The 16,089-nt window shown below is 44.7% G+C and overlaps 2 protein-coding genes across 10 annotated transcripts in view; both read left to right on the top strand.

The window, feature by feature from the left end:
- Nucleotides 1–16,089, top strand: part of a2ml1 (alpha-2-macroglobulin-like 1) — a 214,001-nt gene that overhangs the window by 60,333 nt on the left and 137,579 nt on the right. The gene's annotated exons all lie outside the window — the stretch shown is intronic.
- The window catches only part of LOC116412040 (alpha-2-macroglobulin-like protein 1), a 32,577-nt gene continuing 19,915 nt past the window's right edge, over nucleotides 3,428–16,089 (top strand). Inside the window, exons 1-9 of one of the 2 annotated variants that reach the window (XM_031905391.1) lie at nucleotides 3,428–3,697; nucleotides 5,528–5,711; nucleotides 8,302–8,464; nucleotides 8,978–9,030; nucleotides 10,053–10,073; nucleotides 11,332–11,485; nucleotides 11,571–11,655; nucleotides 13,739–13,859; nucleotides 14,190–14,304. In XM_031905391.1, coding sequence (XP_031761251.1) covers nucleotides 3,627–3,697; nucleotides 5,528–5,711; nucleotides 8,302–8,464; nucleotides 8,978–9,030; nucleotides 10,053–10,073; nucleotides 11,332–11,485; nucleotides 11,571–11,655; nucleotides 13,739–13,859; nucleotides 14,190–14,304 — 967 coding nt within the window. In that variant the 5' untranslated portion in view covers nucleotides 3,428–3,626. Of the gene's footprint in view, nucleotides 3,698–5,527; nucleotides 5,712–8,301; nucleotides 8,465–8,977; nucleotides 9,031–10,052; nucleotides 10,074–11,331; nucleotides 11,486–11,570; nucleotides 11,656–13,738; nucleotides 13,860–14,189; nucleotides 14,305–16,089 lie in introns of those variants that run through there. The other variant, XM_031905392.1, reaches the window with a different exon arrangement.

The raw sequence follows: 16,089 nt of genomic DNA, 5'->3' as shown, positions 1-16,089 counted from the left end.
CTAATTATACAAAAAACTATATTCTTCGTTAGTAATAATCTACCCCCTTTGTCTCTGAGTTTTATCTCTTCAAAAAATGTTAGCAGAACCGAAATTCAACTGAATATGTTTCTCCATTACCCAACAGTGTCTTGACTTCCACCACCTCATCTTCTCTATTGTGAATTTCAAAGGTCCCACCCTTTATCCTTTATCCGCCTGTCTGATTTCTTATTGGCCATGAAAGCTGGAAAACCAAAATAGATTCCCAAATTGTATATTTCTCTCTCCTGAATGGCAATGCTCCTGGAGATATTGCTAATGAGCAGCCATCACTGGGCTCTGTGGGGTGCTGGGATTACTCTCATCCATATCAAGGTCCGAGTCCTTAGAAATAGCTCCCACAAAGCTTCACCGTTTCTATGGGGTGCTGGGATTACTCTCATCCATATCAAGGTCCAAGTCCTTAGGAATAGCTCCCACAAAGCTTCACCGTTTCTGTGGGGTGATGGGATTACTCTCATCCATATCAAGGTCCAAGTCCTTAGGAATAGCTCCCACAAAGCTTCACCATTTCTGTGGGGTGCTGGGATTACTCTCATCCATATCAAGGTCCAAGTCCTTAGGAATAGCTCCCACAAAGCTTCACCGTTTCTGTGGGGTGCTGGGATTACTCTCATCCATATCAAGGTCCAAGTCCTTAGGAATAACTCCCACAAAGCTTCACCGTTTCTGTGGGTGATGGGATTACTCTCATCCATATCAAGGTCCAAGTCCTTAGGAATAGCTCCCACAAAGCTTCACCGTTTCTGTGGGGTGCTGGGATTACTCTCATCCATATCAAGGTCCAAGTCCTTAGGAATAGCTCCCACAAAGCTTCACCGTTTCTGTGGGGTGCTGGGATTACTCTCATCCATATCAAGGTTCGAGTCCTTAGGAATAGCTCCCACAAAGCTTCACCGTTTCTATGGGGTGCTGGGATTACTCTCATCCATATCAAGGTCCAAGTCCTTAGGAATAACTCCCACAAAGCTTCACTGTTTCTGTAGGTGCTGGGATTACTCTCATCTATATCAAGGTCCAAGTCCTTAGGAATAACTCCCACAAAGCTTCACTGTTTCTGTAGGTGCTGGGATTACTCTCATCTATATCAAGGTCTAAATCCTTAGGAATAGCTCCCACAAAGTGTCATCATTTCTGTGGGTGATGGGATTACTCTCATCCATATCAAGGTCCAAGTCCTTAGGAATAGCTCCCACAAAGCTTCGCCGTTTCTGTGGGGTGCTGGGATTACTCTCATCCATATCAAGGTCCAAGTCCTTAGGAATAGCTCCCACAAAGCTTCACTGTTTCTATGGGGTGCTGGGATTACTCTCATCCATATCAAGGTCCGAGTCCTTAGGAATAGCTCCAACAAAGCTTCACCATTTCTGTGGGTGCTGGGATTACTCTCATCCATATCAAGGTCTAAATCCTTAGGAATAGCTCCAACAAAGCTTCGCCATTTCTGTGGGTGCTGGGATTACTCTCATCCATATCAAGGTCTAAATCCTTAGGAATAGCTCCCACAAAGCTTCACCGTTTCTGTGGGGTGCTGGGATTACTCTCATTCATATTGAGGTCCAAGTCCTTAGGAATAGCTCCCACAAAGCTTCACCGTTTCTGTGGGGTGCTGGGATTACTCTCATCCATATTAAGGTCCGAGTCCTTAGGAATAGCTCCCACAAAGCTTCACCGTTTCTGTGGGGTGCTGGGATTACTCTCATCCATATCAAGGTCCGAGTCCTTAGGAATAGCTCCCACAAAGCTTCACTGTTTCTGTGGGGTGCTGGGATTACTCTCATCCATATCAAGGTCTAAATCCTTAGGAATAGCTCCCACAAAGCTTCACCGTTTCTGTGGGGTGCTGGGATTACTCTCATTCATATTGAGGTCCAAGTCCTTAGGAATAGCTCCCACAAAGCTTCACCGTTTCTGTGGGGTGCTGGGATTACTCTCATCCATATCAACGTCCGAGTCCTTAGGAATAGCTCCCACAAAGCTTCACCGTTTCTGTGGGTGATGGGATTACTCTCATCCATATCAAGGTCCAAGTCCTTAGGAATAGCTCCCACAAAGCTTCACCGTTTCTGTGGGTGATGGGATTACTCTCATCCATATCAAGGTCCAAGTCCTTAGGAATAGCTTCACCATTTCTGTGGGGTGCTGGGATTACTCTCATCCATATCAAGGTCCAAGTCCTTAGGAAAAGCTCCCACAAAGCTTCACCGCTTCTGTGGGGTGCTGGGATTACTCTCATCCATATCAAGGTCCGAGTCCTTCGGAATAGTTCCCACAAAGCTTCACCGTTTCTGTGGGTGATGGGATTACTCTCATCCATATCAAGGTCCAAATCCTTAGGAATAGCTCCCACAAAGCTTCACCGTTTCTGTGGGTGATGGGATTACTCTCATCCATATCAAGGTCCAAATCCTTAGGAATAGTTCCCACAAAGCTTCACCGTTTCTGTGGGTGATGGGATTACTCTCATCCATATCAAGGTCCAAGTCCTTAGGAATAGCTCCCACAAAGCTTCACTGTTTCTGTAGGTGCTGGGATTACTCTCATCTATATCAAGGTCCAAGTCCTTAGGAATAGCTCCCACAAAGCTTCACTGTTTCTGTAGTTGCTGGGATTACTCTCATCCATATCAAGGTCCAAATCCTTAGGAATAACTTCCACAAAGCTTCACCGTTTCTGTAGGTGATGGGATTACTCTCATCCATATCAAGGTCCAAGTCCTTAGGAATAACTCCCACAAAGCTTCACTGTTTCTGTGGGTCAGCCACACCAGGATCACTCATTTCCTGAAGTCCCACCATTTTACAGTGTTCTGCTACATATTCCTGGGGGAGATACAGAATCTGACTATTATAAAACCACTCCTGTTATTAATACACTAAATTAACATTTAGTTTTACACACACAGTATTAGTTTAATAGGGTTCAAGTGATTATTTCTGGAGCTTAATATCCCTCTGTGTTTCCCCTTTGATGGCCTTTACTCTACAGTCAACTCTGTTCATGACTGAGTAATTCTCAAGCATATTTTTCCCAGTCGGTATAGAATTATTCAGTATTTCTACCACTTGAATCAAACTAATGGGTTATTCCTTAGAACCTTAGCCATGATTGCGAACATCTAGTTGGAGTTTTAATGAAATCATTACACGCCAGTCTCTAGGTTCTCTAGATTGGTGGGTTATCAGAATCACTAGGGAATCCCATGGCTCTACAGAATGGAGCAGGACTGTAGGTCTCAACATACAGAGTAACATGTCTCCTTATCTCAGCAGCTTTACTTTCCCTGTACATTCCCCTTATTATTCCTGGGAATTTCTCCCCCTGAGCTTCCTGGTTTGCACGGGCTTTTGGGTTTGCATAGAAACTCATTGGACCTAAACCTAAAAAAGCTGTGTTTATGTTGGGAAAACTACTGCTCATAACCCGCCCAGTGCAGACTTTGAGCTGATCAGTACAACAAATATTTGCCATCCCATGGTCAGTGTACCAGTGAGACAAGTTGGACTGTGGGTGGGCAAGTCACATAAATGGAACGACACTGAGTCCCCCGGCACAGACAGACAGACAGACTGAGGACGTGCAACATGGTGCTGCTCAGGGCCCTGGGCTTGGCGCTGGTCCTACTGCATCTCTCTGGGACATTGGAGGCAAAGCTGTGAGTATTTGTGTAGAGCTGATTGTCATTATGCTTGTTGGAATCCCACAAATGTTCATATTTATAATATAGTATAAGGTGAAGGTCCCCAAATTGTAGGGTTAGGCCCCATTTGTTGTTCCAAAGCAATGAAGGAGACCAGTATTGGTGCTTGTTGTATACTTGTGTCCTTGCATTTATAGCAGGGTGGCTGTTAGCAATACTTTCTTCTATCAGTAACCATGGAATGAACTAAAGGCAGGTCTGACTTAATGTGGGTTTTGAACCCCAAAAAACTCCTGATCAGCTACACTGGCATTGCAACCTGTGCGAGCTGCTCTGCTTTTTTTCAAGGTGGCATAACTATATAGGGGTCTGCTTCCTCTAAAGTTATAGAAACTATAACTCCCCCCCCAGCCGCCCTGCTCCTGTTGCCCCCTGCTCCCAAGCCACTCTCCTACCTAAAAGTGGTGGTGGTAGCTGATGGGGAATGGGGAAAGCGTGCAGGGCAGCTCCACCCACTGCCCTCCATCGGCTTCCTTCCCTGCTCCCTCTCCACAGAATGCAGGGTCGGACTGGGCTGGCGGGACATTAGGAAAAAACCTGGCCCCATGGGCCCCGCCAGTCCCAGGCCCGATCCCAGCCGGCCTCCCTCCCCTGATTATGTCTATGCGGGCCGGTGTGTGCATGTGGCAGGGGCCCCTGGGGGTGGGCCCTAGGATGGCAGCCTAGGTGGGCGTGCACACTCATAGTCCAACCCTGACTGAGTGTATTACATAGAAAAGCATCACAATTTGTGATGTCATATAGATGCAGAGCAGCGCCATCTTCTATATCATTGGATTTTCATTGGATCAGCTTGCCAGCACAGAGCTTGTAGGTATATGCACAGTTAAAGCCAATCCCAGACTAGCTCCAACTGCACATTTGCCTACAAGCTCTGTGTCGGCTGCATCTATATGGCAGGCTCACAAATTGGGAGCAGGGGGATGGAGGTTTTGTTCATGTGGGGTGGGGTTAAGTTCTCCTTTAAAGGAGAAGGAAAGGTAAAAACTAAGAATGCTTTATTAGAAAGATCTATGTAAATACAGCCATAAGCACTCACAGTAATGCTGCACTGAGTCCTCTATGAAAAGTAGCACTGCATTTCTTTCCTTCTGTCATTTTGTACACATGGGCTTCTGTATCAGACTTCCTTCTCTCAGCTCAAACCTCCAGGGCACAGGCTTGTACATGAGCAGCTTGCTCCTCTCTCCCCCTCCCCTCCTTGCTGTAATCTGAGACTAGCGTTAAATCCAGCCAGGGACTCAAACCAGGAGGAAAGGTAAATTACATTACACCAATCTAACATGGCAGCTGCTATCTTAAACAAACAGAGGGAGCTTCTAGGGCTGTTACTCAGGTATGGTAAAGCTTTCTGCAGAATAATTATAGCGTTCTAGCTTGCACTATTGTGGCTAATGTATTGGCAATAAAATGCCTCAGCAGCTTTTTTTTTTTTTTATCATGTCAGAAATTCCCAAAGCCTTTGGTGATGAAGGACAGAGAAATATATGTATTTTGGGAATTCACAATGTTTGTCAAGTTCACAATATTATCTCCTGTCCCGTTATAAAGTTTTGCCATGCCAAAGTCACATTGTATCACTGAACTGTATGTATTAATGGTAATACCTGCGCTAGATACAACTATAAGAGAAAATAAAGGAGATTAGTGGGATCCCAGGCAATTACATATTAAAATGTCCTGTAGTAGTGTAACTATGAAATCCAGCCATTTGGGATATATAAGAAATGAGATGGAATAGCCAGAGCTCAATCTGTATAAGCAGTATAATGATTCCCCCCACAGGCATTATGCGGTGATCTTCCCCTCGGAGTTGGTGGCCCCCCATTCTGAACAAGCCTGTGTGCACCTCAGTGGGGCGGAGGGAGACAGCCGGATACAGGTTACCTTGAACATGGCCGAACGGAACTCAACGGTGATAGAGAGGAACCTCCAGCAGAAATCCCTCTTCAGCTGTGTTACATTCCAGGTACCCATCAGCCCCACAGCACCCAAAGCCCCACACCTGTAACATGTAATGCTACATAAAGCAGTTGAGTTATCAGTAATTATTGTGCTCATTACTTGCCTTATGTTGGGCACAGCTAAGGGTGCATAGAGGCTTACAGAAAATCTAGGGTTAGCAAAGGGTTAGAAATATGTGAATCCACAGGGACAGAGAATAGGGGGATATTGGGGGTGAGGGTAAGTACAAGTGGCAGTATGGCAGTGTTTCCTAAAATAACTAAGTTGAATGAGTGTATATGAGTGTGTACTTGTGTGTGGGACGTGCATTAGTGACTCTGAGTTTCAGCTTATTGAGTGAAGGTGAGTGTTGGGGTTTGAGTGTAAGAGAGAGACTGAGTGTGAGAGTGTGAGAGTGTTGTCCAGGGGACAGTTTGTTGCTGGGCATTGCGGTGGCAGGGGTACTACAGTGCAATTGTGTATATAATGTCTCATGACTCTTCTCTTTATATTCCCTCTACCCTTATGCACCCTACGTAACCATGGCTTTTAGATGGACACAGACAGTCTGCCCCCCTCTAGTATAATGGCTCCGGGCCTTGGCACTGCTATAGATCAAGAGCGATCACTTTTCCGCCTGAAACAAGAATTTTGATGGAAAAAGTGAATAGACCTGGGCCTACACATTGTTCTCAGTCAATGGGACCCATAAGAGTCATGTACCCCCGCCCTGTGCATAATCATTTGGATCTTCAAAAGAATCCCGCCAAACCCAATATGTTAGCCGTTATGTAAACCTATGTTTGAATAAATCTTAGTTATCAAAAATGGTTTGAGACTTCTAGTAGTACCACCTCCGAACAAACATGGCGGTCGGCCTAGTGACTGTGCATATAGTAGTACTGGTAAATAGATTTGGCAACAAAGTTCCCCACAGACCTCCTTCTGAGAAGCATTAAGAAGTAAACTTCTAGCCCTTTTTTGGTGCCTTGGCGTTTATGTCAGGGCGGCCAACAGAGGGGGACTTGGTCCAGGCATGCCTAGGGCTATAAAGCATATCATTCTATAGGGTCCTTTCTTTAATGGGGCCCCTGAGGTCCAAAGTGGTTTCTTACAAAGCCACTGACTTCCCTATGCTTGCTTTATGTACCTAAGGGAATTACATTTAGTGATTTTGATCCGTTTACTCACAGAGAACAGGAGCCCAAACATTTAGTGGCGCCTTGTAAGGCAAAGTGTTCTACCCTGAAACCCCACTGACTGAAAAACCCTACTGTGATGTATGTCACCAGTGGAACTAACCCGGCAATGTTCCTCCACAGTAGAGAACAGGATTCCTCATTCTAGATACCCCTTCTATATCCCCAAGAGCATCCTGGCTGTTGGAAGTCTGATTAATGCTTACAGATTCCTTTACTGACGCGTCCCCTATCAGCCCCCCCCCCCAGCATCCGCCCAACTCCCAGGGTGGTGACCAAAGAGGAAGATTAAATAAACCCAATAGGGCTGTTCTGCCCCCAATAAGGGGTAATTATATCTTAGTTGGGATCAAGTACAGGTACTGTTTTATTATTACAGAGAAAAGGGAATCATTTAACCATTAAATAAACCCAATAGGGCTGTTCTGCCCCAATAAGGGGTAATTATATCTTAGTTGGGATCAAGTACAGGTACTGTTTTATTATTACAGAGAAAAGGGAATCATTTAACCATTAAATAAACCCAATAGGGCTGTTCTGCCCCAATAAGGGGTAATTATATCTTAGTTGGGATCAAGTACAGGTACTGTTTTATTATTACAGAGAAAAGGGAATCATTTAACCATTAAATAAACCCAATAGGGCTGTTCTGCCCCCAATAAGGGGTAATTATATCTTAGTTGGGATCAAGTACAGGTACTGTTTTATTATTACAGAGAAAAGGGAATCATTTAACCATTAAATAAACCCAATAGGGCTGTTCTGCCCCAATAAGGGGTAATTATATCTTAGTTGGGATCAAGTACAGGTACTGTTTTATTATTACAGAGAAAAGGGAATCATTTAACCATTAAATAAACCCAATAGGGCTGTTCTGCCCCAATAAGGGGTAATTATATCTTAGTTGGGATCAAGTACAGGTACTGTTTTATTATTACAGAGAAAAGGGAATCATTTAACCATTAAATAAACCCAATTGGGCTGTTCTGCCCCAATAAGGGGTAATTATATCTTAGTTGGGATCAAGTACAGGTACTGTTTTATTATTACAGAGAAAAAGGAAATCATTGTAAATCAACGTAAATAATTTGATTAAATTGGAGTCTACAGGAGATGCCCTTCCTGTAATTTCTGGATAACAGATCCCATACCTGTATATATAGATGCATCTGGAGGCACCTACTGTACCCCAAACCCTCCAGCAATGAAGAGGTTGTTCAACAATAGACGATAAACTAATTGCAACCACAAATATCATTGTATTTAAAAAAAAAGAATAAAAATAAATAAAGTAAGAAATGATCTTCATTATATTAATGACTGCAGTATAAAGCCCAGATTTTAGCCCAAATAATCAGCGATTTAATAGCAGGATTGCTCAGGACCCAGAGATGATGGGTATTCTCTCCCATTTAGGTGCCTCCGCCCTCTGAAGGGAATGAAGAAGTGGCCACCATGGAAATTCTCATTGAGAGCGCAGGGGAGACCATAACCAACAGCAGCAAAGTTCTAGTGAGGGAGAGAAGAACCAGCACTTTCATTCAGACGGACAAAGCTGTATATGAACCGGGGGACACAGGTAATTAGTGATGATTAGTGACGGAAGTCAGCCAATCAGAGCTAACCCTTTACCAAAGGTTGGGCCCAAACACTGACAGGGGAACATAGAAGAGACCAAATCAAAAGATAATTCTACACCCCTAAATGTCATGTTAGACTTCAGTCCTATCTGTTTTGAGACAGAAACTACAAAGCTGAATATTCTCTGAGTAACTAATGGCAGAACAGGGGGAATATAGGGGCGCAGGGTCAGACACAGAGAAAAATCCCGGTGGGCCCCAGCGGCCCAGACCCGACCCTTTCCGGCACTCCCCCTGCCCAACCGCTCCTGTCCCAACGCGGTAAATTTCCGTGCTCGGGGGAGGACGTCGGATGGGGGGCCCTGCGATGGGGTTAGGGGGGCCCCTGGGGGGGCGGGCACCTGCAGGGCCCCTGGTAGGCCCTTCATCCCCCAGTCCGACCCTGTAGGGGTAACTCCCATGGAGCCGCGGCAGGGGGTGGGCATCCATTTATTTGTTGTGTTTCTCCTCAGTACGATTTAGAGTTGCGTCTCTTAAAGAAAATCTACAACCGGGAGACAATGAGGTGAGTGGGGAATAACCGGCAGTGAATGTTCAATCGCCATGTGTTTACCCACAATGCAGTGTGTTGCCCATCATCTCATTGCATCTTAAGTGTGTATACACTTGCACTTCAGTGCATATTCAATGTTACAGAATGGCCAATTCTTAGGAACTTTTCAATTGGTCTTTATTATTTTTTTTATAGTTTTGTAATTATTTCCTTCTAAATCATGTAAGCTTCCAAATGGGGGTCACTGACCCCATCAACCTGTAAACTATTGTTATTGTGAGGCTACAGTTTTATTGTTATTGTCATTGTTTATTCCTTATCTTACTATTTGGGCCCTCTCCTATTCATACTGTATATCAGCCTCTCATTCAAACCACTGCCTGGTTGCTAAGGAAATTTGGACCCTAGCAACCATGTAGCTGCTGAAATCCCAAACTGGAGAGCTGCCAATAATAAAAAATGAAGACCAATTGCAAATTGTCTCAATATATTACTCTCTACATCATACTAAAATGTAATTCAAAATTGAACAGCCCCTTTATTGAATGGGATTTCTGCACACGGAAACTGCAGCCAACTTAGTGCAACTGCCACCTCCAAAGGTGACAGTTGCTTTTTACCAATCCCAGCAGGCAATGCTACTGATACACAGATACAGACCCAATTTCAGATATGTCTATACAAAAACAAATGAGCAAAAACAATAGTTCCACCATAGCATTTCATTTACGTTATCGTTAGTCTTGATTACAGGACTCTTGAGAAGTTCATGAAGGAGTTAATTTACACCTACGCACTGATACTCGGCAAAAATGGGAGTTTAGTAATCCGAGTTGAGAAGAACTGAGCATGCTCGGTAGCCAACAGCCAAAGCAAATTCCTAAGGGAGGGGCCGAGTGGGTCACAGGAGGAGAAGGAACCCCAAGTGATTAAGGGGATTGCTATATTAACCTCTGGACAACCGGAGGGGAAGGTAATATAAGCAGAAGAAGAATAATAATTACAAGTTCTATCGTCCTTTCTGTTTCTGACAGGTCCCAGTCATCCAATTAAAGGTACGTGGAATATTTATAAACGTGAAGATCCATTTTTAACATTTTTTTTCTCACATTTAGGGCCCGGTGTCTCCAAATCCAACTTTCTGTCTTGGTGCTTAGAATGGGTTCTGCCAATATGGGTTTAAACTCAAGTTGCGCCATTTCTATTTATGTTTTTTATGTCACTAACCAGAATCAATTATAACAGGGGTGGAGGCGGAGCTAACTTTAAAGTGGGTGTGGTAGGTGGAAATTAAGTGGCTGGGTGACATCAAATTACTTTTATGGGGCACATAGAGATGTATTTGGGGGCGGGGCAGTCACTTTTGGATATGACAGAGATACTAATAAAAGTGGATAATGTTTTAAAGGGACACTGCCATGATATTTATGGGGCACTTTTTATTTCTAAATGACACTGTTACACAGCAAATAATTCCCTCTGCCATTTAACCTTTTATTCTTCTACCCACAAATGTATTTGTAGCTGTAATATTGGTGTGTAGGCGCCATCTCAGTGCCTTGTGCCTGAGTCTGAGCTTTCAGCCAGCGCTACACATTAGACCTGCTTTCAGCTAACCTATTGTTTCTCCTACTCCCATGTAACTGGAGGAGTCCCAAGCCGGACTTGGATTTCTTACTATTGAGTGCTATTCTGATACCTACTGGGAGCTGCTATCTTGCTCCCTTCCCATTGTTCTGCTGATCGGCTGCTGGGGGTGAGGGGGGGATATCACTCCAACTTGCAGCGCAGCAGTAAAGTGTGCCTGAGTCTGAGCTTTCAGAAGGAGCCAGCGCTACTCATTAGAACTGCTTTCAGCTAACCTATTGTTTCTCCTACTCCCATGTAACTGGAGGAGTCCCAAGCCGGACTTGGATTTCTTGCTATTGAGTGCTATTCTGATACCTACTGGGAGCTGCTATCTTGCTCCCTTCCCATTGTTCTGCTGATCGGCTGCTGGGGGTGAGGGAGGGGGGATATCACTCCAACTTGCAGCGCAGCAGTAAAGTGTGCCTGAGTCTGAGCTTTCAGCCAGTGCTACACATTAGAACTGCTTTCAGCTAACCTATTGTTTCTCCTACTCCCATGTAACTGGAGGAGTCCCAAGCCGGACTTGGATTTCTTACTATTGAGTGCTATTCTGATACCTACTGGGAGCTACTATCTTGCTCCCTTCCCATTGTTCTGCTGATCGGCTGCTGGGGGTGAGGGGGGATATCACTCCAACTTGCAACACAGCAGTAAAGTGTGCCTGAGTCTGAGCTTTCCTTTCAGGATCCAGACAAGAACCGTATTGCCCAGTGGCTGGATGTGACTGTCACACAGGGAATCGCTGAGCTCTCGCTGCCGCTGTCCCCGGAACCTTTGTTTGGTTATTATTCCATTCACGCGGGGGACGCTGCACAGGCTTTTAGTGTGGATAATTATGGTGAGAAAGTGCTTGCCCCGCCCTCTGATACATAGAGTTTCATTGATTTTACGTATTTTTACATTTGCTTGTGTTATACTGACAGTGCGCACCAAATTTGATGTCAGTTTCCTGTTCCCCAAGGCCGTTCTTTATAACAGTGAACAATTCCAGCTGAAAACATGTGGCCGGTAAGTACGTTCTGTATTATCTCTGCCTTCAATTCAGTGAAATCAGCAGCAATTTTGCAACGTTGCCATCAACATGGATTTCCCCAGATCCCACACATTTCATTGGCTGGGCCTTTGGGTGTTAGAGAAGCAACTCAACTGTATTTTTTTCTCCCGCACCACGTTCAATATGTAGTACAGACCTGGGACCTGTTATCCAGAATGCTCAGGGCCTGGGGTTTTCCGGATAATGGGTCTTTCCATAATTTGGATCTCTATACTATTAGGGGGCAGATTTACTAAACCTAGAATTTTTCTGGCCTTGAAACTCGTATAAACTCGACTTGGTATTTTTTTAAATAAAACTGCTGGGTTTACTTGGAAGGGTTAAACGTGATGGACTCGTCTTTTTTCAACCCTATGTAACTATGTAAAAACACGATCATTCTTTCACTTATGTCACGATAATGTTGGTAGGGTCGCACAAAAATATTGAGTTTATTGTCTGAAAAATCACATTTTTTTAGCCAAAAAATTGTCAGATTTAAATGCTTGTTCATTTCCATGAATCCTCTATATTTTTCCCAAACAGGAAGTTCTCCAGCGGCCATTTTAGGAGCACTGGCACTCATTCTTGGAAAATAATAATGTGTTTAAGTTTCACTTGAAAGTGTGTAAAATAGAAAACAATCAATAATGGGAGTAACTTCCCCTTGAAAGTGGGTGAACTATAAAACAAGTCTGGGGTTGACTTCCCCTTGAAAGTGGGTGAACATAAAACAATGATGGGATTAACTTCCCATTGAAAGTGGGTGAACATAAAACAATGATGGGATTAACTTCCCCTTGAAAGTGGATGAACATAAAACAATGAAGGGATTAACTTCCCCTTGAAAGTGGGTGAACTAGAAAACAAGTCTAGGATTAACTTCCCCTTGAAAGTGGGTGAACATAAAACAATGATGGGATTAATTTCCCCTTGGAAGTGGGTGAACTAGAAAACAAGTCTGGGGTTAACTTCCCCTTGGAAGTGGGTGAACATAAAACAATGATGGAATTAATTTCCCCTTGAAAGTGGGTGAACTAGAAAACAATGATGGGATTAATTTCCCCTTGAAAGTGGGTGAACATAAAACAATGATGGGATTCATTTCCCCTTGAAAGTGGGTGAACTAGAAAACAATGATGGGATTAATTTCCCCTTGAAAGTGGGTGAACTAGAAAATAATGATGGAATTAACTTCCCCTTGAAAATGTGTCAAGGACAGGCTGTCACTGACTATTTATTAATAAATCACAAATTATGGTTTAGTAAATGTGCCCCCTATTGTGCGGTCTTTGCAATGAGAACCGCATAACAATTGCATTTTAAAAGACACAGTAACATAGTAAGTTGGGTTGAAAAAAGACACACGTCCATCCCGTTTAACCATAACGCCTATATATAACCTGCCTAACTGCTAGTTTGAGTTAACTTTTAGTATGTAAAGAGTAATATCTTGGGTCAATTTGCAGTTGGTCTTCACTTTGTATTATTTGTGTTTTTTTTAGTTATTTCACTTTTTGAAATAATTTCGTTAGCGATCTAGTTGCTAGGGTCCAAATTACCTTAGCAACCAAGGAGCAGTTTGAATGAGAGACTGATATGTGAATAGGAGAGGACTTGGATAGAAAAACAAATGAAGTGATGAGCGAATCCGTCCTGTTTTGCTTCACCAAAAAATTCGTGAAACAGAGAAAAATGTGCCAAACACAACAAGTAACGCATGTAAGAAAATTGTTGTTACTAAACAAATGATAAAAAACAATAAAACTGGAGCCTCACAGAGCAATAGGGTTTGGCTGCCGGGGTCAGTGACCCCCATTTGAAAGCTGCAAAGAGTTAGAAACAGAAGGCAAATAATTCAAAAACTATAAAAAAAATAAATAAATAACAAAGACCAATGGAAAAGTTGCTAAGAACTGGCCATTCTGTAACGTACTAAACGCTGACTAAATGGCGAACCGCCCCTTTAAGGTTGTCCAAACAAGATGGCACCCTGTACCTAAACGCGCACAGCCACAGCTGCAGCTCATTTCTTCCCCTTTGTATCCGTATATACAGGTATGCCTATGGCAAGGCCGTGCAAGGGACCTACAGCGCTACGGTGTGCCGGAAGGCCATGAGATACTGGTGGGGCAGTTACACTTTCCCTAAAGACCTGTGTGTAAAATTCAGCGGGAAGGTGAGGCAGCCATATTGCACTGGAACTTGTACCCAATTAGAGACCTTGTAATGTCCTGGTACCTGGATACCAAGAGCCAATCATCTGGGGTTTTATTAATAAAAAGTATGTATTTATTTGAAAATATCCCTGGTATTGACCCCCTACTGCATGTTCCACAGTGACAATGCGCTGCTGCTGCTGCAATTAGACCTCCCTGTACGGCAGGCACAGCCGCCATTTAAAGGGAAACTATCCCCCCAGAATGAATACGTCACCAACAGGCAGTTTATATTATGTTAAGTGGCCAATTAAAAGATCACTCACCCTTAATCCCTCTTTCCCCTTTAGTTGGACCAGTCTGGCTGTTCCACATTGAGAGTGGGGTCTCACAACTTCAATCTTATCTACCGCACTCACGCAATGAGCCTAGAGGGGACGTCTACTATTACAGACCAATGGACAGGTAAGTACCAAGCTGTATGTAACTTAGCACTGTGACTGTGATGGGAGCTCGGCTACTACTTGCCACAGGCACAGCCTGACTTTTACTTGGCTATTTAACTGCCAATCAGCAAGAAAATGTGCAACAATATCATTGGATTATACTGGCTGCAGTTCTTATTGGTCCATAATGCCGTCATACGCACCATTACAATGCATGATATGCAGTATATCAACTGTAAACATTAAAGAACTTTAACATTGAATAGAAACCATTTACATTTCATTTTTAGCAGTGGGATAATAGCCTCTGGGAAGGGACTGGGGCTGTGGGATAGCAGGTATAGTAGGGAGAGATGGTGCCTATAGTAGCAGTGGGATAATAGCCTCTGGGAAGGGACTGGGGCTGTGGGATAGCAGGTATAGTAGGGAGAGATGGTGCCTATAGTAGCAGTGGGATAATAGCCTCTGGAAGGGACTGGGGCTGTGGGATAGCAGGTATAGTAGGGAGAGATGGTGCCTATAGTAGCAGTGGGGGGATAATAGCCTCTGGGAAGGGACTGGGGCTGTGGGATAGCAGGTATAGTAGGGAGAGATGGTGCCTATAGTAGCAGTGGGGGGATAATAGCCTCTGGGAAGGGACTGGGGCTGTGGGATAGCAGGTATAGTAGGGAGAGATGGTGCCTATAGTAGCAGTGGGGGGATAATAGCCTCTGGGAAGGGACTGGGGCTGTGGGATAGCAGGTATAGTAGGGAGAGATGGTGCCTATAGTAGCAGTGGGGGGGATAATAGCCTCTGGGAAGGGACTGGGGCTGTGGGATAGCAGGTATAGTAGGGAGAGATGGTGCCTATAGTAGCAGTGGGGGGATAATAGCCTCTGGGAAGGGACTGGGCTGTGGGATAGCAGGTATAGTAGGGAGAGATGGTGCCTATAGTAACAGTGGGGGGATAATAGCCTCTGGGAAGGGACTGGGGCTGTGGGATAGCAGGTATAGTAGGGAGAGATGGTGCCTATAGTAGGCAGTGGGGGGGATAATAGCCTCTGGGAAGGGACTGGGCTGTGGGATAGCAGGTATAGAGGAGAGATGGTGCCTATAGTAGCAGTTGGGGGGATAATAGCCTCTGGGAAGGACTGGGGGTTGTGGGATAGCAGGTATAGTAGGGAGAGATGTGCCTATAGTAACAGTGGGGGATAATAGCTCTGGGGAAGGGACTGGGGCTGTGGATAGCAGGTAATAGTAGGGAGAGATGGTGCCTATAGTAGCAGTGGGGGGGATAATAGCCTCTGGGAAGGGACTGGGGCTGTGGGATAGCCGGTATAGTAGGAGAGATGGTGCCTATAGTAGCAGGGGGGGGATAATAGCCTCTGGGAAGGGACTGGGGCTGTGGGATAGCAGGTATAGTAGGGAGAGATGGTGCCTATAGTAGCAGTGGGGGGGATAATAGCCTCTGGGAAGGGACTGGGGCTGTGGGATAGCAGGCTATAGTAGGAGAGATTGGTGCCTATAGGAAGTGGGGGGGATAATAGCCTGGGAGGGCTGGGCTGTAGAGTGCAGGGGAAGGGCCTTTAGCAGTGGGGGAATAGCCTGGAAGACTGGGGCTGTGGGATTAGCAGGTATAGTAGGGAGAGATGGTGCCTATAGTAGCAGTGGGGGGATAATAGCCTCTGGGAAGGGACTGGGGCTGTGGGATAGCAGGTATAGTAGGGAGAGATGGTGCCTATAGTAGCAGTGGGGGGATAATAGGCCTCTGGGAAGGGACTGGGGCTGTGGGATAGCAGGTATAGTAGGGAGAAATGGTGCCTAT

Source organism: Xenopus tropicalis, chromosome 7 (assembly GCF_000004195.4).
Source record: "Xenopus tropicalis strain Nigerian chromosome 7, UCB_Xtro_10.0, whole genome shotgun sequence".
In the NCBI taxonomy this organism is placed as follows: Eukaryota; Metazoa; Chordata; class Amphibia; order Anura; family Pipidae; genus Xenopus; species Xenopus tropicalis.
The sequence above is the reverse complement of the archived record's forward strand: the minus strand, read 5'-3'. Positions and strand labels throughout refer to the sequence as shown.